Genomic DNA, 24,934 nt, shown 5'->3' on the forward strand with positions numbered 1-24,934 from the left:
CAGAGCGTGGAGACGCTGAACGGCAGTGCTGCCTACTGTGCAGCACTGCCCCAGGAAACACTTCCAATGGCCACTTGGAGGTGTCCCTAGGGGCAATGTAAACACTGCCTTTTCTTTGAAAAGGCAGTGTTGGCATGAAAATGCCTGCAGGTAATGATTATACTCACCAGAACAACTACATTAAGCTGTAGTTGTTGTGGTGACTATAGTGTCCCTTTAAATAAATGTAAGTGATGGATGAGGGATATCTAAGCAAATGCAAAAGAAGGAGAGGGTTTCCTCCTCACTAAGAAACTCTTCATATCTGGAATCAATAAATTCCTTCAAAGTGTAACCTGCCATCAAACAGACTTACTATGCAGGAAGTCAAGAGAAAGCAAATTACTGGTAATTAAATAACGGTAATTAAATAAGTGCATTACCTGTTCAAAAACCCATGGGAAAGAAAAGAACTACAATTGCGATCGGTGATCTATTTTTATTTTGTAATACAGCCAAGTGAGGTGAATACACACTCCCGTGACATCTGTGAACAATTTGGTAGATCCTGTGGAAAGAAAGATAAATCTCTGTGCAGCCACCACCACATTTCTCAAAGCCACTTCCTGTCCTCAAAAAATGCTATCAATACTCTAGATGGAGTACGCATTTCATTACTCTCTACTAGACATAATTTTATCGTGGAAAAGTCTTCTTGTATTAGCTTTAATCTATACCAGGGGTAGCAACCCGAGGCTGCCAGACCCAGACAAGCTGCGGAGATCTGTTGATCTCCTCCAGAGCAGGCCTGAAACAGGTCCCAGTAGAAGTTCTTCAGATATCTCTTAGTACCTATTACAGTGTGTGGTGAGGACCAGCCCTCAATACGTACGGGATAATTGGAGATGTGGTTCCTGATTTCAAAAAGTGTTCAAAATCTCTGCCTGGTAATTGTCGATCTGTGAGTTTAAGCTCTGTGGCTGGAAAAGTATTTGAAGCGTTATTGAGGAAACACATTCTGGATTCCATTGGGAACAATAGTGTAATTAGAAAAAATCAGCATAGTTTTATGAAACCTAGAACATGTCGAGCTAGATTAATTGCATATTATAAAGTAAGTAGGTAGACGTATAGGTGTTACCACAAATACCACAAACTGCTAATACACATACACTTTATAACACCGCCCACATACACAAATATAACCCTACAAAGCAGCCGAAACACAAGCAGCATGCACAAGTTAATCACCATATCTATACCTGCTCATATAATCCCAAACAAAACCGTAGAAAAAAAATACATGTTTTTTGAGGGTTATTTTTACTAAATTGTTTTTTTTGTTTTGTTTTTATAAACCGTGGAGTGTTTCTTTAACTGTTTTGCAAACCGGCTGGCTAAAAAAAACTAAAACATAGAAAATAATGCATCCACTCTGTACTCCTCACACTATGGCAATGTCCCTCGCCTTTCATTGCTTCTCAATGCTTTGTTTAAAGGGACACTATAGTCACCAGAACAACTACAGCTTATTGTATTTGTTCTTGTGAGTATAATCAATCCCTTAAGCCTTTTTGCAGTAGACACTGTCTTTTCAGAGAAATGCAGTGTTTGCATTACAGTCTAGTTATAACTCCACTGGCCACTCCTCAGATGGCTACTAGAGTTGCTTCCTTGAGCAGTGCTGCACAATGTGCATTGTGATTGGCTTTGAACAACATTTCTGATGATGTCAGCCAAGAAGGCAGATCAGGGGTAAAGCCAGCAGCAGCAGCCGTAAATGAAATTAAGATTTTACTATATTTAGGGAGGCAAGATGGTGTTTTTAATATACGGTCAGGAATACATAGTGGTCCTTTAAAGGACCACTATAGTGCCAGGAAAACATACTCATTTTCCTGGCACTATAGGGTCTCTAGATCCCCCCTCCCGCCGGGCTCTAGGGGTTGGAAGGGGTTAAATCTTACCTTTCTCCAGCCCCGGGCTCCGTCAGCGGTGGGGACTCTCCTCTTTCTTTCCCCGTCATCTGCTGAATTCGCATGCGCGCGCATTCAGCCAGTCCATTCTCACCTCTGTATGACACTTTTATTAGGCAACGGGTTTATATTATACATTGAATAAAAAATAAATAAAAAAAAAGTCGGTAATCAACTAAGCGTTGTATATTTTGTGGTGAGAAATGAATCCCTGGTTGGTAGCTCAGGTCTTATGTTATCTGATAAACTAATTCTTGAGGTGACCAGTTTTAGATTTTGCAAGGTTGATGAGTTTAAATACCACTTCCTACCGTGGTAGATCTGTCATATTAAACTGTTTGAGGTTTCACATCAACGCATACATTTGCACAAGTAGCCTTGACATGACCGCATTGGAAGATTTTCTAAAAATCCTGTAGAATGTTTCTGTATGTGTAGGTAATTTATGTGTGGTTAATTTGAGTTGTTTTTTGTTTTTTGTGCCGTGGAATGTAAAGGCCATTTGAAGTAAGAAGTGATTGCATGCAGTACTGGTTGTTACATGGTTTTCAGTGTTCACAAATCCCAATGAGCGCTCGAATAGCAAGCCAAATATAGTCACTATAGGTGAAGTTGAATATAACTTGTCTAAGGTGAACCTGAATATTTGTATTGATCACTGATGGACACTATAGACTCTCCATGCTTCAAGTGGCAAGTAACTCTTAAAGGGACACTCCAGGCACCCAGTCAACTTCTGCCCATTGGAGTGGTCTGGGTGCCAACTCCCACTACCCTTAACCCTGCAACTGTAATTATTGCAGTTTTCATAAACTGCAATAATTACCTTGCAGGGTTAACTCCTCCTTTAGTGGCTTTCTACTAGACAGCCACTAGGGGGCACTTCCGGGATCATAGCACAGATTATCTGTGCTATAGCGTCGCTGGAAGTCCTCACGCTGTGTGAGGACCTCCAGTGTCGCTAAAATCCCCAATTTTTCAATGCTTTCCTATGGAGAGGTCTAATGCGCATGCGCATTAGGTCTCCCCGGCGGGCGGGATCAGTCTCCCCTGCCGGCTGACATAATGAAGGGGGGGAGGTGTGGCGGCGGAGGAAGAAGCAGCGACGTGGGACATGTCGCTGCCTCTGGTAAGTGAAATGACTGAAGGGGTCTTCACCCCTTCAGCAACCGGAGGTGGGAGGGGACCTGCAGTGCCAGGAAAACTGATAATTTTCCTGACACTGGAGAGTCCCTTTAAGGCCTGGGTAGGACTTATGATATGATATATATATATATATATATATATATAATCTAAATTACCTAGAGATAGCACTCCACGGTCTCCAAAGGTATAAAAATAAAATGTAACTTTTATTTTCAACATTTAAAAGATCAACGTTTCAGTTTGTAGTTTGGGTGACAAACTGAAACGTTGATCTTTTAAATTTTGAAAATAAAAGTTACATTTTATTTTTACACTTTTGGAGACCCGAGAGTGCCATCTCTACGTAATTTGGTTATACTATGCCGATAAGCACCGGGCAGAGACACCAGTAAATGGAGTGCAAGACTATTTGTTTTGTTTTATTTTTTTGTTATATAAAAAAAACCTATCTATATATGATAATTCCTAGTCAGGCCTTAAAAGTTATTCGCCACTTGAATCATGGAGAGTAACCTATTCATTCCATTATGTTTTGTTTTGATTTTTTTCTTCTTCAAGCAAAAGATCAGTTTTTATATATTAACCGTCATGTGCAATGATAATTTGTTTTGTATTTTTTGCTTTTGTTGCAATGCATAAATTGGCTCTCCCCAAGTTTAAATGGTAATCTCTCGTGCAGAGAGAACTTGCTGGCATTTCGGTTCAGGACTTCCCTTTTGGGCAGGGATCCGTCTGATGTGCAATGGGTATAGGTTTACTCTGTAATGGCACAAATGAGCAAAAACTATTTGGAGACCCAAGCTTTTGTCTGTTGAAAATATAATTACCGTATATACTCGAGTATAAGCCGACCCGAATATAAGCCGAGGCCCCTAATTTTATCCCAAAAAACTGGGAAAACTTATTGACTCGAGTATAAGACTAGGGTGGGAAATGCAGCAGCTACTGGTAAATTTCTAAATAAAATTAGATCCTAAAAAAAATATATTAATTGAATATTTATTTACAGTGTGTGTATAATGAATGCAGTGTGTATGAGTGCAGCGTGTGTGTATGAGTGCAGCGTGTGTGTATGAGTGCAGTGTGTGTGTGTATGAGTGCAGTGTGTGTGTGTATGAGTGCAGTGTGTGTGTGTATGAGTGCAGTGTGTGTGTGTATGAGTGCAGTGTGTGTGTGCATGAGTGCAGTGTGTGTGTGCATGAGTGCAGTGTGTGTGTGCATGAGTGCAGTGTGTGTGTGTATGAGTGCAGTGTGTGTGTGCATGAATGCAGTGTGTGTGTGCATGAATGCAGTGTGTGTGTGCATGAATGCAGTGTGTGAGTGCAGGGCCGGTGCAAGGATATTTGCCGCCGTAGGCAAAACAATTTTTGCTGCCCCCTCCCCCCCCCCCCCATATGTCCTGACTTCCCCTCCTCCTCCCTCAGTGGTCCTTACCTCCCCACCCCCGTGTTCCTTCACTCCCCCCCCCACCCCCGTGTTCCTTCACTCCCCCCCCCCCCCAGTGGTCCTTACCCTCCCCTCCCCTAGTGGTCCTTACCCTCCCCTCCCCTAGTGGTCCTTACCCTCCCCTCCCCTAGTGGTCCTTACTTCCCCCTCCCCTCCCATAGTGGTCCTTATCCCACCCCCTCCCTCTCATAGTGGTCCTTATCCCCCTTCTCCCTCCCATAGTGTTCCTTATCCCCCCCATCCCTCCCATAGTGGTCCATATACCCCCCTCCCTCCCATAATGGTCCTTATACCCCCCCTCCCTCCCATAGTGGTCCTTATCCCACCCCCTCCCATAGTGGTCCTTATACCCCCCCTCCCATAGTGGTCCTTATCCCACCCCCTCCCATAGTGGTCCTTATACCCTCCCTCCCATAGTGGTCCTTATACCCCCCCTCCCTCCCATAGTGGTCCTTATACCCCCCCTCCCTCCCATAGTGGTCCTTATACCCCCCTCCCTCCCATAGTGGTCCTTATCCCCCCCTCCCTCCCATAGTGGTCCTTATACCCCCCCCTCCCTCCCATAGTGGTCCTTATACCCCCCTCCCTCCCATAGTGGTCCTTATACCCCCCCTCCCTCCCATAGTGGTCCTTATCCCACCCCCCTCCCTCCCATAGTGGTCCTTACCCCCCCCCCCCTCCCATAGTGGTCCTTATACCCCCCCCCCTCCCATAGCGGTCCTTATACCCCCTCCCTCCCATAGTGATCCTTAACCCACCCCCTCCCTCCCATAGTGGTCCTTATACCCCCTCCCATAGTGGTCCTTATACCCCCTTTTTTTTTTTATTATTAATTTTTTTTTTATTATTTTATTTCTTATTTTATTTATATATTTTTTTTTTCGTCCCCCCTCCCTGCTTGATATATGGCAGGGAGGGGGGCTCTCCTTCCCTGGTGGTCCAGTGGCAGTTCAGTGGGGGGGAGAGGGGGGCTGGCAGAGCTGTACTTACCTTTCCTGCAGCTCCTGTCAGCGGCTCTCGCGAGACTTACACTGGGAGCTGACCGAGGTGCTGAACGGACGGCGCGGAGGAGGAGAGAGCTGACAGGAGCTGCAGGAAAGGTAAGTACAGCTCTGCCAGCCCCCCTCTCCCCCAGTCTGTAAATGGCAATGCAAATTTCCATAATACAGACTCTGACTCGAGTATAAGCCGAGTTGGGGTTTTTCAGCCCAAAAAATGGGCTGAAAAACTCTGCTTATACTCGAGTATATACGGTATTTTGAAAACTAATGTGATATGTTTTATCTTTTACTGTTGGGAGAAGCTATGCTTTCAAGGAAGTGGTTAATGGGAATTTGTCCTTGTTTTCCACTTCAAATGTTTGACCCTTTGGCCACATTTGTACACGTCTATTAAATTGATGATTATTTGCACCTTTTTTTTAGTTGTACTTTTTTATTGAGGCATATAAATGGCATTTTCAATACAATATATCACTGGATAAAATACCGCCTCATTTTAAAATTATAGAAGAAATCGTAATCGGTGCACATGTGCGACTAATCTAAAATTGGACCGCATATCAAGTACATTTCTGACTAAATACGTATTTCGCAGCCTAGTCGGTTGCCAAATTCTTCAAGTAGAAAATAAAGATAGTTCGACACGATATGCAAAATAAAATGTGGTGACCAAATCTAAAATAAGTATGTACGGTGCTAGCCCCTATTAAAGTATTGTTTAAACTGTTGACCCTAAACAAAAAAAATACATCTTTTATATAAAACACTTTGCAAAAAGAACAAGTTAGATCCGTGTCGACTGAAGCTGAACACCCTTATAGAGACTCAAGGACTTCGTACCAGAAAAGATAATGAATATCCAACATCTTAACGGACTATTATTAGGTTGGGTCCGAAATCGGGATGCCGAAGGCTGAGCTGGTTGCGGTGTGGATCAAAGGATTTGAAGGAGGAGACATCCCACCTACGGACAGATGGAGAGCCCTCCGGCCTTGCAGCATCCTGGACCAAACCAGAAATGCCATATATGAGGCATGTTCTAAGTGATCCCTAGTCCCATTATGAACCATCAGGGGGGCCTTTGATCAGCCAACACTTTGATGCTGTAACTGTCTTAATACTGGGCGAAGAGACTGATGCCAGAGAACAGTGGACCAACATAAATCTGGGAATACGGTGAGTTTAGACCCTCAAAGAGTCTAGACAGTTTTTCCTTTAATCGCCGTCATAAAAGCTATTTTGTCTCGCCCTCTGAGGAACTTGACAATCACATATGTATGAGCAAAAATGTCTTGTATTAAACAAAATAATGATCAGAATACCTGAATTATTATAGAATCAACAGCCCTCACTATGAAAGTTTAAAAGGATACTCTAGACACAAAAACAACTAAAGTGTAATAATGCTCACACAGCTTCAATGATAAAAATTGCTTTCATTGTCAATCAATTCTCAGATCACAGTGTGGTTACTTTGGAAGTTCTTATCTCCTGCTCTGTTAATTGAACTATAATCACACACAGGAGGCAATTAATAGAACAGGAGATAATACATTATAAATTAAACACACTGTGTAATTAAGGAAGTTTTAAACATTAGATCTCTTTTTACAGGAAACAAGTAGGGAGACAGTAGGTCAAATGTAGTGGAGGTGTGACTGGCTGCATATACCAAGTTACTTATCTCCTTAATAGCAAAGAATAGAGCAATGAGACTGTAAAAACCACTCCCATTAAGTTAAAGTTGTTTAGTGCTTTTAGTGTCCCTTTAATTATAAAGCCATACATGATCCATTTAAAAGTACATAACAATGCAGGATACATTTTGAGACAGAGCACAAACAATACTTAAAATACCTCTGTAAAAATGACATTGCTATGGCTTTAATATTATAATATTGTTTTTGTAAACATTTGTGGGTTTGGTGTTTTTTTTCCACAATTACTGGAAACAATGATATACCAGTTTTTCAATGAAAATGGATGCTAAATGAAATCCTAAACTTAATGGACAGTCTAGTGACTTGTAGGTTGAAGTACATTTTAAGGCATTTTGATTAAAAGTGACTGGTATACTGTGAGTATATATAGTAATATGTCAGAGAGTGGCTTGAGGTGTGGGTCCTGAGTTGAAAAAATTGCTGGGCTCTTATATTCTTGGGAAATTTATGAAGCTTTGTGATACACATACTGCGTTTCTGAACAACTGTGTAACCAGATCAGAAATTAATCAGATGCCCAAATAAATGCTAGAATCAGATTACACCTGCACGCATGTCTGGCATTTCATCCACTTGGGCTTGTATATCAAGTTTATAATAAAAACGGGGACTTACAAGTATCTTTTCCAGTTTTATGCCTACAACAATGCAGGGCAAAAAAAACACCATGCAGTTCTTTCATCAGCCTGTTTAGGAGCTGAAACCCAGAGGGCAATTTGAATGAAGAGGCAATAGCAATGTGTATGAGTCTGCATACCTGTAAATTACCATGTTCTGGAGTCCAGGGTTACCATATGTCCCAATTGCCAAATATTGAGTAACTCCGTAACTCTTTGGTGATACGTTTGTATTCTTCTTACTCAAGATGTTACTAATGATAGAATGTCACCAAGGAGGTGCAAAGTTTGAGTTGCTCTCTGCATGATTTGAGGTGCTGAGGTGAAAGACCACAATAGCTGTACATATGGTTACTGCTAAACAATATTAACCCCTTAAGGACCAAACTTCTGGAATAAAAGGGAATCATGACATGTCACACACGTCATGTGTCCTTAAGGGGTTAAACAAAAAATTCACCCCAGACTGACCTCTGTTCTCACTAGTAACAGTAAGCAGGAATACCGGTCTTCAGTGCAAAAAGTATAAAATTATTGGTTTAAATAGTCTGGGTTTCAGACTGGAAAGTGGCCATGTGAACAAGGCTAAACCATTGACAATTTAACCATAACCAGGTTAATCAGGGCTCCAAATTTCAAGTTGTACGCTAAAATTACCCACCACTGCAAGCCTGGAGAGTCCATGAAACAAGGAGGAGTGTAAATTTTAAAGTATCTACCACAACATCGTGACATGATTTTAAATTAGAAGGGCAAAGGTTTAAACTAATATCAGTAAGTATTACTTTACTGAGAGGGTAGTGGATGCATGGAATAGCCTTCCAGCTGAAGTGGTAGAGGTTAACATAGTGAGGGAGTTTAGGCATGCATGGGATAGGCATACAGCTATCATAGATCTAAGATAGGGCCAGGGACTAATGAAAGTATTTAGAAAATTGGAGAGACTAGATGGACAAAATGGTTCTTATCTGACGTCACAGTCTATGTTTCTTAGTTATACATTCTAAATGCCTCACGCATCTTCTGTTTTAGAACTTCTCTAGTATGCACTCAAGATAGACTGGTATATTGACATATTCCTTGCTTTTAAAACTTTGTGATATTTATTTTAAAGGACCGCTGTAGGGTCGGGAATATAAACATGTATTCCTGACACTATGGTTCTAAAATAACAGCCCCCCCTTACTCACATGTTTCCAGCATCACACGGGTGTGTCGTGGCTTTTCTCCACCCAACCCCCCACCTTGACTGAGATCATCAAACATTAAGCTGTAGTTCTGGTGACTATAGTGTCCCTTTAATTCAATGTACTGGGATATAGTCAGAAAATTCAGATATGTTTACTCACTAGAAAGCGATTGGATGGTTTTATATTCCATTGTAGTATGTGCAAAAATAAATACATTAGTTTGGTGTTTAAAGAACCCAGTATTTTATGTAGACTACCTTGTCCTGTAACACACGAGAATTTGAATAGAAAATGAACATATTGAAAGCTGCGTGCATCTGATCAACAAACTATTTTTGCAATGAAGAAAAAGGATATTACAGTGAAGTGCTTGCACAGCATCTGAAGATTTAGTCAAGCAAATTAAATATGGACTCTGCTGGACTTTCTGGCGCAAAATAATTTGCTTTATTATTGCTTGCAACATGTTCCACAGCGCTGTACAAATGGGGGAAAAAGACTCCAGTATGCACAGACCAATACAAATGGTAATGAGTGCCATGCCCATGAGCCGAGATCTAGAAACCGTCTGTTTTTTGGAAGACTGTATTCATATTTTTGTACGGAGCTGCGGAATTTGTTGGCGCTTTATAAATAATATCCACAACCAGAACTCAAAAAGTCTTCCCATGAAGATTTCTCACGATTGAAACACGTACTCTGGTGCCATAGGCAGGGATGTATTTACCACAAGGCATTTGCCTAGGGCGGCACTTTCAGGGGGGGCGCCAAAAAATGCCACCCCAAGCTCCCAGACAAATGCCTTGTTTGCCTCGTGTTCCTGGGCAATTAGAAACAATGTATGGCTGTAATAACCTCATACCATAGCAATTTGCAAAATAGAAACACACCCATCTTGAGTACAATTAATAGATTTATAGATTAACACACGCACCTTACTGTGAGTGAGTGAGTGTAGCTGTCAGTGTGTGTCTGTGAGTGAGTGAAAGTGTGTATGTGTCTTTCAGTGAGAATGGGTGTGCCTGTGAGTGTGTGTCATTTTATGTGTATCTGGGAGTGTGTGCCTGTCAGTGAGTGGGTGTGTCGGTGTGTGTTGGTTAAACAGTGTGTGCCAATGACTGTATGTGTGTTCCAATGACTGTGTATCTGTCGGTGAGTGTATATCAGTGCATGTATCAACGAGGGCATGTGTCTGTCAGTCAAAAAAGTGGCCTTGACACGAATTAGGTGGGCCAATTTAGATTTTGGGGGTGCCTGAATTTAGTCGTGCCTAGGGCAGCACAAATCCAAAATACACCACTGGCCATAGGCCTTTGCCTGGTTGTGAGCAAGCATTTTATTAGATTTCTTGCTGACCCTCAGATTTGTTAGCCTTCCCCTGTGTATTCGAATTTCAGCTTGATTAGTTTGTTTTCAGATTGGCTTCACTTTGGCATTTATACAAAGTTCGGACTTATTTTAAATACTCTGAAATGTTTCTTTTTCTTTTCTAAATAATTCCGTTACGCTCTTCACTGCGGAGTGAGTAGTTACTACATTCATAATTAAAGCAATATTGCCATCTAGAGGCAGTATTTGAATCTAGTTTAAGTATGCATGCTTGCTTTCTGTGTGCTGGTGTAATAGGAATGAGTGTGGGGGGCAGGGGGATTAGAGGTTGTTAGAGGATAGATGATCTCATTGTTTGCTTCTGAAAAAGCCTCTTCATATGTCCTTTCAATCAGTATTCCTTTAACTTACAAAACATGGTTTTTAGGTGAAACCCAAAATAACTGATGCATGCCTTGAATAACCCTTTAAGTGCTCCACTTACCGGACATCAAGAGCTTCTGCTTTCCAGGTAGCACACCTGCAAGGGGAAACTTTAGTCTTTACTCCCTACCCTCTCCTTCCATGTGCTCCCCTTGCCTATCTCCAGTGAAAGTTAATACATTTTCTATTATTTTTATTATTAGAAATATGCTTTGCTCCCCTAACTAACTCAGGTTGTGCACATGTACTCTGATCTGGTGAAACCGTTCAATCAAATGCTCCTTTATGAAGCATTTGGTTGGACCATGAGAGGACTTTGGATGTGAGTGGGGAATTCCTGGTAATTTTATATCTTCTTTTGCAGGTTTAAAAAGGGGGGTATTGTTGTATAGAGATTCCAAGATATTCCTATTAAGTGAGGCTTCTGGATATCCGTCCTATAAATGGGTCAGTGTTCCAGAAGTCATTATACAAAAAGAGAGAAAACAGCACTTGATATGAAGTATAAAACCTTTAAAACAACCTCTTATTGACTTGCATATGGCAAGGTAAAATTGGTTATTAAAGCATTAAAACAGCCGCCAGAAATGTCCACTGCAATATCCAACACGTTTCATCGAACAGCGCTCCTACTAGTTCCGTTTAAATACCTCTTCCTATCTGTCTTTACCCTTCTTCATCGGTTCCTCCCGACTTCAGCTGATCTCTTTCCAACCTCCTTCCAGGTGACGTCCAGGTACGACAAGGTCATCTTGTTTTTTACTCTACACAATTTTATAGTTCATGTTAACAATTAGTTTTTTTGTTTTTTTTCCCCGCAGGTTTTTTTGTCCACCTCCTTGTGTTTATCTCATGGGCAGCGGATGGAAGAAAAAGAAAGAGCAAATGGAGAGGGATGGCTGTTCAGAGCAGGAGTCTCAGCCGTGTGCATTTATTGGAATCGGTAACAGTGAACAAGAAATGCAACAACTAAATTTGGAAGGAAAGGTGAGGGGAAAAAATTACTTACCAAGGATACTTGTGCTCCATTTTGCTAGCAAGGACACTCCATATCCAAAATGCTCTGCACAAGATCTTCAGCATCCCTGGTCGATTATTTTGGGACAGGTGTATATAATACCCCTCTAGGCACAGTGAGCATGAGGTCCACATGTACTTGTAAATTCAGAAATACCACTGTAAAAACAGAAAAGTTACTACTATGGAGCAATTTGCATAAATGTTGGAAACAAGATGGCATTGATTGATCATCTCTTTGTTAATAGTCAGATAAATGTATCCTCTGTATTCCACATTTGTGTAAACTGCAGATTGGAGGGTGTGAATTGCTCTATAACATTCCAAGTGTCAATATCATTTTGAGCAATTTGGTTTTGTTGTTGTTTGATACGGGGATTCCAGAAAGCAAGTTGGTGTTTGGTGCATTATACTGCCTCCCACTCATGTCCATCCAAGCAAACTAATTACCAACTGGTGGGAATATCCTGGAAACATGTAGCAGCGACTTGGCAGGGCAAAATTTCCACTTGCCAATGGTGAGGGAAAACGTGGAAATTGTCATTCCGAATCCAGAGTTTGTTCTGGTTTGTCTAGTGAAAATAATGTTTAAATATTATTAGTATTATAGCGTACTTTTATTTCTCTGTCTACAGAACTATTGCACTGCCAAAACATTGTACATATCCGACTCTGACAAGAGAAAGCACTTCATGTTATCAGTAAAAATGTTTTATGGCAATAGTGACGACATTGGTGTGTTCCTGAGCAAACGGATCAAGGTCATCTCCAAGCCATCTAAAAAGAAACAGTCACTGAAAAATGCTGACTGTAAGTATCTAATGTTTCCTTACCTTAGAAGATGATGCGTCTGGAGTCTCTTTGGCATTGTAACATAATTCTCATTGTACTGTTGATTATTCCGCAATACATATGTCAAGGCTAAAGAACAATAAATGAAACGATAAAAAAATTAAATATCTACAACATGGCATTGGTCAGTCTGGCACAGTGACATTGCCAATATATTAACATTTACTTTTTATTATGGCAATTATTAGTTTTACTATATTAGTATTATTCAAAGTTTATTTGTCATCATTCTTTTAGTTTCTTTTGCTTGCTTTCATGCTAGACACTTGCCTGGTCTAAAAATGAGAAGCTAGGAGACGTCACTTGTAATACTGATGAAGACAAAAGTGCTTAAAGGAACATTCCAAGCACCATAATCACTACAGCCCACTGGCAACTTACTGGGTCCCCTGGTTGCTTGCACTGCATCCTGTCTTCTTCAGCTGCAGTAGCCGGATGTCTCCATAGAGTTAATCTTAGCCAATGTAGGATTGTGCTTATTGGTTCTTTAAATCAATTGGCATTCTTCTGCAGGGAGGACAAAGTTAAGTTGTAAAACCATGCTAGAACACTTTGACATTTTATTAGGGGATGGGAACAGATCAAGGCACGCCTGGTAAATAAACGTTACAGCAGTCTGTAGTAGCTATGGTCGTGGACTACTTTTTTTTAAAGAGAGCAAAAGTTTATTTTCTCCTTTTTAGTGACCACCCATCTTCTTCAGTGTGTGCCTCCTAATTTAATATATGTGCTTGCTTGCTTTCAGTGTGTATTGCATCGGGGACTAAAGTAGCACTATTCAATCGGCTGCGATCACAGACCGTGAGTACGAGATATTTACATGTAGAAGGAGGGAATTTCCATGCCAGCTCGCAGCAGTGGGGAGCTTTTTTTATTCACCTCCGTAAGTATTCATTATTCAAATTATTTCTATAGAACCAGTTAGTAGTATGCTTGAAATGCTTTTAATTGAAGAATGAATGACTGTATTTGTATCTTCTTTTTAGTGGATGATGAAGAATCTGAGGGAGAGGAATTCACTGTGCGTGATGGTTACATTCACTATGGGCAGACTGTAAAACTTGTATGTTCGGTGACTGGCATGGCACTCCCTAGACTGGTACAGTTGTTTTTATTTTAACAGGTTACCATGAAAATGTATTTAAATTCCTCTTGTATGGTTATGAGATCTGCACAGCAGCCACACGCATACCAGTCAGATCCTGGTTGTGAGTAGTAGCATTGAACAAATTTGCTAACACCTTGTAATGTCTTTTTTTTTTTTTTAAAGGAACACTCCAAGCATAATATCCACTGCAACCCGATGTAGTGGTTATGGTGCTAAGTATGCCATGGCGTCAACCTAAAGGAAGTAGTCAAACAACTTAGTATGGTTTGATAACTTACCTAGGTCCCGAGAGGGCCCACTCCACAAATTATTTTTCTTTGTAGGAGATCCAGGTCTGCACTGTTCGGCTGTGAGTGCCCAGTTGATGCTCTAAGCCAGTGAGCCTGTATTTTCATATCTCTGCTTAATGCTGTAGAACAAAAATGATTCTACTGCAGAAGAAGACCAGAAGCAGGAGCTGCAGGAACCTAGCTGGACACAGATAATTTGTCAAACCCTCCTAAAAGAATTTGACTAGTTACCGTGGGACAACGCCAGGGCATTCCTTGCAACAAAACCAGTACTGTTAGGTGCCTTAAAGGGGAACTGTAGGCACCCAAATCACTTCATCCAATGTTTTACATTGCAGCACTAAGTCTGCCCTCAGTGGCTGCCTACCAGACAGCCACTGGGGGGGCGTTTCCGTAATCGTAACAGACTTTTGGTCCATTATCTGACGTTGGATGTCCTCATGCTCTGCATGAGGAAAGCATTGATTTCCTATAGGACCTTTCCTATGGGGAGGTCTAAGGTGCACACGGCATTTGCTGCGCATGCGCATTAGACACGCTCGTCGGGGGGCGGAGGAGGGACATCGGCGCTGGGATAAGGTAAGTAAATAAAGGGTTTGTATTCCTGGCACTACAGTATCCCTTTAACTTACACGAGTAGATGTATTATTTTCCTTTGTCTTCATGACTGAAATTTATCTTGTTTGCTGTACACTCTACATTGTTCAATGGGAATCTTAACTACATATTTAATTATCTCTGTAGTGCAGCATTAAAAAATATCACGTTCCCAACTAAACCAGGCTTTAGTGGGGTCTACTACTTATCTGGAATTTTCACTTTTAAAAACATCATGAAAAATTGCCTAGAACTTGGGTTAGGGATCGACCGATATTGATTTTTTAGAGCTGATACCGATATTCTGTGAACTTTCAGGCCGATAGCCGATATAATTTGCCGATATTCTGTACATTTACCATTTTGGAAAATAAAAAACTATTTCTAAAGGTAAATGCACAAAATATACATGCCACGTGTAGTGGATGCAGTGTGTTTAGACAGGGGAGCTGTGTATGTGTGTGTAGTGGATGCAGTGTTTGTGCAGTGTGTGTGTAGTGGATGCAGTGTGTGTTTGTGTAGTGTGAGTGGTGTGGATGCAGTGTGTGTTTGTGTAGTGGATGCAGTGTGTATTTGTCTAGTGTGTATATAATGAAAGCAGAGTGTTTGTGTAGTGTGTGGGTAGTGTGCGTAAAGTGAATGCTGTATATACTAAATGCAAAGTGTGTGTGTTTGTATAGTGTGTGTATATAAGGAATGCAGAGTGTGTGTATTTGTGTAGTGTGTGTATAGTGAATGTAGTGTGTTTATATAATGCAGAGTGTGTGTGTTTTTATAGTGTGTATATAATGCAGTGTGTGTATTGTGCATTATATAAACACACACTGAATTATATAAACACACTACACAAACACACTGTATATAATGCAGTGTTTATATAATGCAGTGTGTTTGTGTAATGTTTATATAATGCAGTGTGTTTGTGTAATGTTTATATAGTGTAGTGTTTATATAATGCAGTGTGTTTGTATAGTGTGTGTTTGTATAGTGTGTGTTTGTATAGTGTGTGTGTGTTTGTATAGTGTGTGTGTGTATATAATGCAGTGTGTGTTTGTATAGTGTGTGTGTAGCTAATGCAGTGTGTTTGTATAGAGTGTGTGTGTGTGTATATAATGCAGTGTGTGTTTGTATAGTGTGTGTGTGTATATAATGCAGTGTGTGTTTGTATAGTGTGTGTGTGTATATAATGCAGTGTGTGTTTGTATAGTGTGTATATAATGCAGTGTGTGTTTGTATAGTGTGTATATAATGCAGTGTGTGTTTGTATAGAGTGTATATAATGCAGTGTGTGTTTGTATAGAGTGTGTGTATATAATGCAGTGTGTTTGTATAGTGTGTGTGTGTATATAATGCAGTGTGTGTTTGTATAGTGTGCATTATATACACACACACTATACAAACACACACTGCATTATATATATACACACACACTATACACACACACTGCATTATATACACAGTGTGTTTGTGTAGTGTATGTGTATAATAATAGAGTGTATGTGTGAGGGGGCATTTTTTATTAAAAAAAAAATATATATATTTTTATATTATTATTTTTTTTATTTTTAATTATTATTATTTATTTTTTGTTGTCCCCCCTCCCTGCTTGTTGCCTTGCCAGGGAGGGGGATATGTTAATCCCTGGTGGTCCAGTGGCATTGGCTTAGCTGGGGGAGGGGAGGGGGCAGCAAGCGTTTACTCACCTCCCAGCAGCTCCTCCAGTTCCACAGTGTAAATCTCGCGAGACCCGTGGCCGTCAGAGCTGGCCGCGGGTCTCGCGAGATTTACACTGGGGAGCTGGAGGAGCTGCTGGGAGGTGAGTAAACGCTTGCTGCCCGCCCCCCCAGGACCGCCGGGCTTGTAATGAGCCTGGCGGTCCTGGGAGGTATTATCGGCAATATCGGTATCTCTATTGGCCGATACCGATATTGCCGAAAATACCGAATATCGGCCGATTATATCGGTAAAACCGATAATCGGTCGATCCCTAACTTGGGTTAACCCTTTTTCATGAGATGCTAATTTTTTTCCATTTAAATTTGTGTTAAAGCGGCACTGTCATGCCAAACTTACCTTTCCTCAATCTCTTCCGCTTCTCCCCCTCTCTCAGGATCTGTTCTCCGTTTCTTCCTGTCTGCTCTAGTTTTCTTTAAAATCATAAGACAAAGTAGGGACTCTTTGCCTTATGGAGGATTCCTCTGCTTGACCAGCTCTGACCAGCGGAGGAGCAAAGTGTGCTTCATTTCCGCTGGTCAGAGCAATTTTCCCGTGATCCTTACCTTTCCTCCCTGTTCCCACGATGCTTCCTGTAATTTTAGCCGAAACTGCCGAATTGCGTTCTAACTGAATATGAACAGTATGTTTGTTTGTTTTAGAACGCAATTCAGCACTTTGTTCGGATCGCAATTTCATTCGAATGAATGAAACTCCGATCCTATTCGTGCTGTGGCTGCATCTTGCAGCCACTTAGTAGATAACTCCCTAATTCCCACGGTATCAGGGAGCTATCTACTAAAAGGCTGAAAGACCTAAATTGGTCTTTCAGCCACATTTACTAATACTAAGTAAAGATTACTTAGTATTAGTATATAATATGCCCCTACTCGCTATACCGCGAGTAGGGGCATGTCTATTAAACAGCCTGTGGCTCCTCACTGTAAAAAATAAAAATAAAAACCTATTGGCCCCCACCCCTAAACGACGGGTGGGGGCCCTAAAGTAAAATAAGGGGGGAGACCTATTGCCCCCCCCCCCCGCCCCCACCCCTGCGTGGTGGGTGGGGGGCCATAATGATAAGGAGGGGAGGGGGCCTACTCTTCTCCCCCACGGCCCCCACCCCTGGGCGGCGGTTGGGGGCCATAACGGTAATGAGGGGGGAGGGGGACCTACTGTCTCTGCCCCCTACGCGGTGGGGGGGGGGGCATAAATTACAATGGGGGGACCTACTGTCCTCCCCCTCCCCGGCCCCCACCCCTGGGCGGCGGGTGGGGGCCATAATGATAATGAGGGGGGGGGGACACCTACTGTGCCCCCGGCACCCACCCCTGGGCAGCGGGTGTGGGCCCTCAAACAATTAACCCCCCCCCTCCATCAAAGGTGACTAGGGGTCACCAAGCCAGTAGGTCGCCCCCCTCATTATCATTATGGCCCCCACCCGCCGCTCAAGGGTGGGGCCGGGGGGGTGGAGGACAGTAGGTCCCCATCCCCCATTGTAATTTATGGCCCCCACCCGCCACGCAGGAGTGGGGGCCGGATAGTAGGGATTGTATTTGACACTGAGCAGCCACTGGCTGCTCAGTGTTTAGTAGACATGCCCCTACTCGCAGTATAGCGAGTAGGGGCATTGGGGAGATTTTAATCTCCCTTATACTATTATGGGGGTCATATTGACCACCATAGAGTCAGGAGGGCCTGGGGGGCTTATGAAGTGGCGGGGAGCACTACACCCTGCCGCTTCTATCTTTACATATTACAAGGAGGGAGCTGCAAGCAGGTAGCTCCCTCCTTGTAATAAACTGAACGAACACTGATATTCGGTATTTGTTTGTTCGTCTGATTTTTCTATTCATTCATTCGTCTGTCTGATGAATGAATGAATCGATGAAATTCCCGTTCGCATGTCCAGGTGTTTCACTGGGCATGTGCGGGAATCTCAGTGCTATCTAGTGTGGGCAGATGACGTGTCCCACAGGGACTTCACCTACCCACACAAAGATGGCGGCGCCCTGAATAAAGATCGGGGCAGAAAATAAAGATCAATAAATAGGTAATCTGGGGGGCTTAGGGGCATTTGGGGGTGACTAAGGGGTCAATTGGATGTAGTGGAGGCGGGAGGGGGGTTAAAAAACAAAAACAAACGGGATTCGGAATGACAGTGCTGCTTTAAGGTTTAGCTAAATACATCATAGCCCAGTTTAGACAGGGCAAACTTTTCTAATGAAGAAGGGAAACTGAAACATTGTTTCATTTCTCCTCTTCTCTGAATGCTACAAAGATTATAACAAATTGCTTTGTTTTTTTGTTTTTTTATTTGGGGGGGGGGTTAAGTTTATTATTTTGATTTATCCTTTATTCCTTACCCCTAGCACTCCAAGTTCAGATACATTATATTTCTCAAGACACTTAGCCAGCTGAATGGCTGGCTAAGTCTCATTAGAAATGTAGTCAGCAAGACGTTATTACTAAACAGTTAAAGAAACACTAGGGTCAGGAACACAAACATGTATTCCTGACCCTATAGTGTTTAACCCACCATTTAGGTGGCTTGTGCCCCCCCTCCTCCCTTAGAAAAGGTGAAGACTCACCTCCATGGGGAAAGCATTGGATTGGCTGAAATCGGCAAGAAGGTGGAATGGGGCCGATGCCAAACACTGTTTAAGTCAATCAGAACCTACTCCTAGAGATGTAATAAATCAGTGCTTCTCTATGAGGGAAATTGAGCGTCCCCATGCAGAGCGTAGAGATGCTGAATGGCAGGGCTGCCTACTGTTCAGCACTGCCCCAGGAAGCACCTCCAGTGGCAATCTGAGGAGTGATCACTTGGGAGTGTCCCTTGGGGGCAGTAGTGTTTGCATTAAAATGCCTGCAAGTAATGATTATACTCACCAGAACAACTACATTAAGCTGGTGTTGTTCTGGTGACCATAGTGTCCCTTTAAGTTTTATTTCTATGTGCAGAGTATCAGACAAGTCCTACCTAGCTAGTAAACAGCACTTACAGTTCCTGTCTGATGAGCAGGGGAGAGAGAGTGATGGATTCAAAGCATAGAGCCAGGGGAGGGTTATCAGAGACGGTTGGAGAGAGAGTGCAGGGATGTAACCAAAGCAAAAGAAGCACCAGGCTTAAACATTGCAAAATGTAACAGTGCTTACCAGCATAATAGGAGGTTGGGAGGAGACTGCATTACTGATAATTAAATGGATATAAAACGCATATAATTTAAAAGTGTAAAACTACTGTACACCCTGTGCAGGATTGGCCAGAACTACATCTCACCGCTTTAAAGTTGAAATATAATGGACATTTTAGTTCTTCAACTACCCCTGCTTTAGTTATGGAACACCCGTTCCCACAGCCTGATAGTAGATTGAGTTAATTTGGTGGTATGAGCTCTGATAAAACCAATATGTCATCCTCAAACATGGTTATTTTTTTCCACTGGTGTTTGGATGGTAGGTGTTGTGGCAATTTTTTAGGTTATACAAAGAATTATAAAAGTTTGCTGCTAAGTTAGTCAAGTATATTAAATGTTTTAGTGCCTGCTTCTTTAAGAACGGTTGTGATGCTGCTGCCGTCTGTTTCCTTAACTTTATTACCTTGCGAGTAAAAAGAGGACTTCATTTTAAATAATTTCAGTTTTTTCAAGTTGTAAGTCCCTTATCTTCTTTCTAATTTTCTTGATGTATTGTAAAATGTTCATGTAGTGATGGATCTAAAGATTGTAGCTGGAAAGATTAAATATTTATTTATTTATAAAATATTTTACCAGAATGGATACATTGAGATTTCTCTCGTTTTTAAGTGTGTCCTGGGCCCACAAACATTCCTTTGTTACAGTACGGTACAATATAATATTACAAAACAAATTACTGTGTGTGCACGCACACACGTACAGGGGGGGACTGAGAACCCTCAGGGCCCCCGGGCAAAATAAATCCAGGGCCCCCTTACAGGCCCCACCCATACACCACAGCAAGCGCCACCCATGTCCCGCCTCCAGCCACACCCAACACAATCTTTAGACACAAGGAACAAAAGTGCAATAATCCCTTCAAGGCCCCAGTAGAGACTACAATTGAGGGCTAATGAGCCATGAAGGGGGGTCTTTCTAGCAGAGGCTATCTCAGTGTCCTTTAGAGAGTGTGTTAGAAAGAATACCCTCCAGGTCCCATTAGAGACTACAATGGAGTCTAATGGGGCCTGGAGGGGGGTCTCTCCAACACTCTGGTTCCTATTCACAATATAGCAACACAACATAGCTCGCTGATACCTAGGCCAAGTTGGCTCCTCTTACCTTAATTACTGTTGCTGGCTGGCAGTCTGTGGGCTTGCTGGAAGGCTGTGGGCTTACTGGCTGCGGCTGGCAGGCTGTGGCTTGCTGGCTGCGGCTGGCAGGCTGTGGCTTGCTGGCTTTAAGCCTAACTGGTGGCCTGTGGGCTGGCTGGCTGGCTACTGGCCAGCCTGTGGGCTGGCTGGCTTGCTGGCTACTGGGGCACTCGTAGATTATTTAAAGAAATAATCCATGCACAATAACCACTACTGCTCTGTGTAGTCGTTATAGTGCCAGGAGGGCTGGGCCCCCCTCCTAGAGTAAGTAGTCAAACCGTTTAAGAACAGTTTGACAACTTACCTGGGGTCTGCTGGGATATGAGGCTGTAGTAGGGTATAGGAGCAGTGGCGCAATGTGTAAGGGGTGCAGTATGTGTGTGAAAGGTTCAGTGTGTGTGAGGGGGTGTAGTGTGTGAATGTGTAGGGTGTGTGGGGCAATGTGTGTACGAGGGGGCTGTGTATGTGTGTGGCAATGTTAGTATGGGGGCTGTGTGTGTATGGGTGGGCAGTGTATGTGTGTGTGTGTGAGGCAATGTGTGTAAATGTGTATGGTCTGTGGGGCAGTGTGTGTGTGTGTATAGGGGGCAGTGTGTGAATGTGTATGGTGTGTGGGGGCAGTGTGTTTATTGGGCTAGAGTTCACTCTCACCACTGCGACCACCAGGAATACCTGGTGGTCACAGTGTTGAGAGTGAACTCTAGCCCGTAGCTCCAGGGCTAGAGTTTACTCTCGCAAGAGCCGTAACGTTGCCGTGGTAACCGCGGCAATGATCTGTGCTCGCGCAAGAAGGACCCAGAGGAGCTGCAGGCTGAGCTCCCGGGTCCTCTCTTCCTCCCTCCCCTGCCCGCACGGTGCCTGCGGACAGGGAAGGGGGCAATTGCCCTCCTCTTACTCTTACTCCCCCCTCCCCCTCTTCTTACCCCCCCTCCCTCTCTTCTTACCTCCCTCCCTCTCTTCTTACCTCCCTCCCTCTCTTCTTACCCCCCTCCCTCTCTCTTTTAACCCCCCCTCTCTCTTTTAACCCCCCCTCTCCCTTTTAACCCCCCTCCCTCTCTCTTTTAACCCCCCTCCCTCTCTCTTTTAACCCCCCTCCCTCTCTCTTTTAGCCCCCCTCCCTCTCTCTTTTACCCCCCTCTCTCTTTTAACCCCCCTCCTCTCTCTTTTAACCCCCCCTCCCCCTCTCAACCCCCCCCTCCCTCTCTCAACCCCCCCTCCCTCTCTCAACTCCCCCTCCCTCTCTCAACCCCCCCTCCCTCTCTCTTTTAACCCCCCTCTCTCTTTTAACCCCCTCTCTCTTTTAACCCCCACCTTCCCTCTCTCTTTTAAACCCCCCTCTCTCTTTTAACCCCCTCTCTCTTTTACCCCCCCTCTCTTTTTTTTACCCCCTCTCTCATTTACCCCCCCTCTATTTTAACCCCCCTCCCTCTCTCTTTTAACCCCCCTCCCTCTCTCTTTTAACCCCCCCCCTCTCTTTTAACCCCCACCTTCCCTCTCTTTTAACCCCCCCTCTCTCTTTTAACACCCCCCCCTCCCTCTCTCTTTTAACACCCCCCCTCCCTCTCTCTTTTAACCCCCCTCTCTCTCTCTCTTTTAACCCCCCTCTCTCTCTCTCTTTTAACCCCCCCTCCCTCTCTCTTTTTACCCCCTCCCCTGTAGCGTGGACGAGCAGCTTTCCGGTCCGCGGCCGGAGTGATAGGAAGGTGCACACTGAGTGTGCACCTTCCTGTCAGTCCGGCCGGGTACAGGAAACAGAAACTCCTGTTCCGCGCGGAACAGAAGTTTCTGTTTCCTGTGCCCGGCCGGACTGACAGGAAGGTGCACACTCAGTGTGCACCTTCCTATCACTCCGGCCGGGCACCGTGGACCGGAAAGCCGCTCGGCCACGCTACAGGGGAGGTGAGAAGCTGCAGCCGCCTGAGCGCTCTTAGAAGAGCGCTCAGGCGGCTGCAGCATTTAAAGGGGCGGCCGGGCCCCCTGATGGCGGGCCCCCCTCCCGGCCGGGCCCTCGGACCATGTCCGAAGTGCCCGACCGGTCAGTCCGCCCCTGCACACGTATGTGTGTACACACACACACACTCTCCCTCTACTCCCCCTCAACCCTCTTCTCCCCCCTCACTCTTCCTTCAACCCTCTTCTCCCCCTTCACACCCCCCCTCCCTTTCTCTCTCTCTCTCTCTCTCTCTCTCTCTCCCCCCCTCCCCACCCCCCGGAGGTTATAGGATGTGGAAACAGCCAGCGAGAACATTCTACTCGGGTAGGGTGGGAGATTCCCAGAAAAGCTCAACACAAGGGTGCGTCAGGATTCCAATAATAGCCAGTTTACATCTTTTATCATGTCACAATAGTGGGTCATGTAATTACATTGTAGCACAAAGCATCAAGTTTATGAAGGTGGGTTTGTGGCCAAGGTGCATACACTACATGCCCATATTCAATGACTGGCATTAGCATTTGTTGCACAGTCTATATAGTATATAGGCAAAGACATCAGAGGTATGATTTTCTCGAAAATATGTCTGGAGTGCAGATTTAAAAAAATAATTTGTTTCTTCTTTTTGTAAGAGAGCATCGTTAATTTGCCATTTGGTAAATCTCGGGACATATGGTCCCAAGTATATTCGGAGGATCACAGGACTGTGGTCAGACCAAGTGATTGTTCTATAATTAAGGGAGTCTACTTTGAGCATGGATTGGTCAGTCAAGAAGTTGTCTATTTTACTATATTTGTCTAACCGCATTTTGCAGTCCCTGCAAAATATACGGTAGGTTTCAAAAGGGAGAGTCCCTTCATAGGATCGGAGAGAGTACTGGAAGTGGAATGCCAGCAGAGAGATTCATGTTTGAGTGTGACATCTTGCCCTGAAAATATAGTCTATTTGCTCTTTGGGTCATTTTTAACCGTTTGATTTAGATTGCATTTATTTTAAAGGAACATTCCAGACTCCTAAAGCACTTAAGCTTGCTGTGTGTGAAAAGTGTGTACTCTTTTATTTTATTTTTTACAAAAAGTGCAGATTTCAATACAAACTAGAAAAGCTACTATTTCTGGGGAAATAGTGGGAAGTGTTCTTGCCTCCACCAGTAGTCTACAACTGGAGTGGGCGGAGTAACTGGGTGGAGTGGCTTGAGTAACTGTTGTGTGGTTGGAGTGGCTGGAGTAACTGTGGAAAGGTTGGAGTGTGGTTCACTCACTCTACAGCAAGGGCAGAGAAGAGCTTTCAAATCTTTCAAATCCCTCGAACATTCCACCAAATAGCAACAGGAACTAATAGATTTCAAATAGGGCAGAGAAGAGCGGTTAAAAACAAACTGCTCCAAATTGCTCACTTCACTGGCAGTTGCCATCTTCAAACAGTCGTATTTTAAAAACTATAAATCCTACAGCGAAGAGCTTTATATTGTGAGAATCACAAGACCCAGCGCATCGTATGTCTCTGAAATATTAAAAATGAAGGCACAGTCGCAGTTTAGATATTGCCCTTCAAATTTGAGCTGGCTAGAGTGGAGTTTCAATGAATGTCAATGGACGGCGTGAGTTGCAAACAAATGGTCATATTGTGAAAACAATTCAGGACTATGGCTTAGCCGTGGATATGTTTAGTGGCAGCAGGGATAGCTGAACGTTTTGATATAAGATTTGTGTAGGTGGGCTTGAAAATGAGGGAGTGGTGGCAGTTTAGAAATCATGTCCTGATTTTTCAGCTTTTGCCAGCTCCCACTCTAGCTTTGCCATTCATTCCTATGGGACCAATTTCGCCACAAAAACAACGATATTTTGTGAATCATTCGGCGAAACGTTCCACAAAGTAATAGCACACCAATCAGGAACAATCCGCACGTTTCGGTATCTTACTGTCTATGTAGTGTAAAAACTGTGGGAGGAGTTAGGGTGGTAAATTTGACTATAATAAGAATAAGAATAATCTATGTGAGATAATATTAAGTGGTCTTGCCATGCAAGAACACTTAAATAGCACTTTTTTAAATTAACCTTAGCTGTCAATCAAATAACCAGCCCTGTTACTTCTTGATGTGTTTAGCTCAGTGGAGATAAACTCAAGAGGCAGCAATTGCCCATACCATCTGCCTTGCAAAGACTTCTCCTCGAGTTGCATTTGGGAAGTCTGTGATTGGACAGCCACAGAAAGTCTGGGCAGGGTCAGAATGGGCAGTCCTTGCAGAGGCTGCAGACA

General features: G+C 43.3%; 1 protein-coding gene across 1 annotated transcript in view; it reads left to right on the top strand.

Annotated features, from left to right (window-relative positions):
- Positions 1-24,934, top strand: part of RBPJ (recombination signal binding protein for immunoglobulin kappa J region) — a 118,875-nt gene that overhangs the window by 87,484 nt on the left and 6,457 nt on the right. The window contains exons 4-7 of the mRNA XM_063459904.1: positions 11,650-11,815; positions 12,481-12,655; positions 13,443-13,580; positions 13,684-13,796. Of these exons, the coding sequence (XP_063315974.1) occupies positions 11,650-11,815; positions 12,481-12,655; positions 13,443-13,580; positions 13,684-13,796 (592 nt within the window). The remainder of the gene's footprint in view (positions 1-11,649; positions 11,816-12,480; positions 12,656-13,442; positions 13,581-13,683; positions 13,797-24,934) is intronic.

This window comes from Pelobates fuscus, chromosome 6, assembly GCF_036172605.1.
Source record: "Pelobates fuscus isolate aPelFus1 chromosome 6, aPelFus1.pri, whole genome shotgun sequence".
Taxonomy (NCBI): domain Eukaryota; kingdom Metazoa; phylum Chordata; class Amphibia; order Anura; family Pelobatidae; genus Pelobates; species Pelobates fuscus.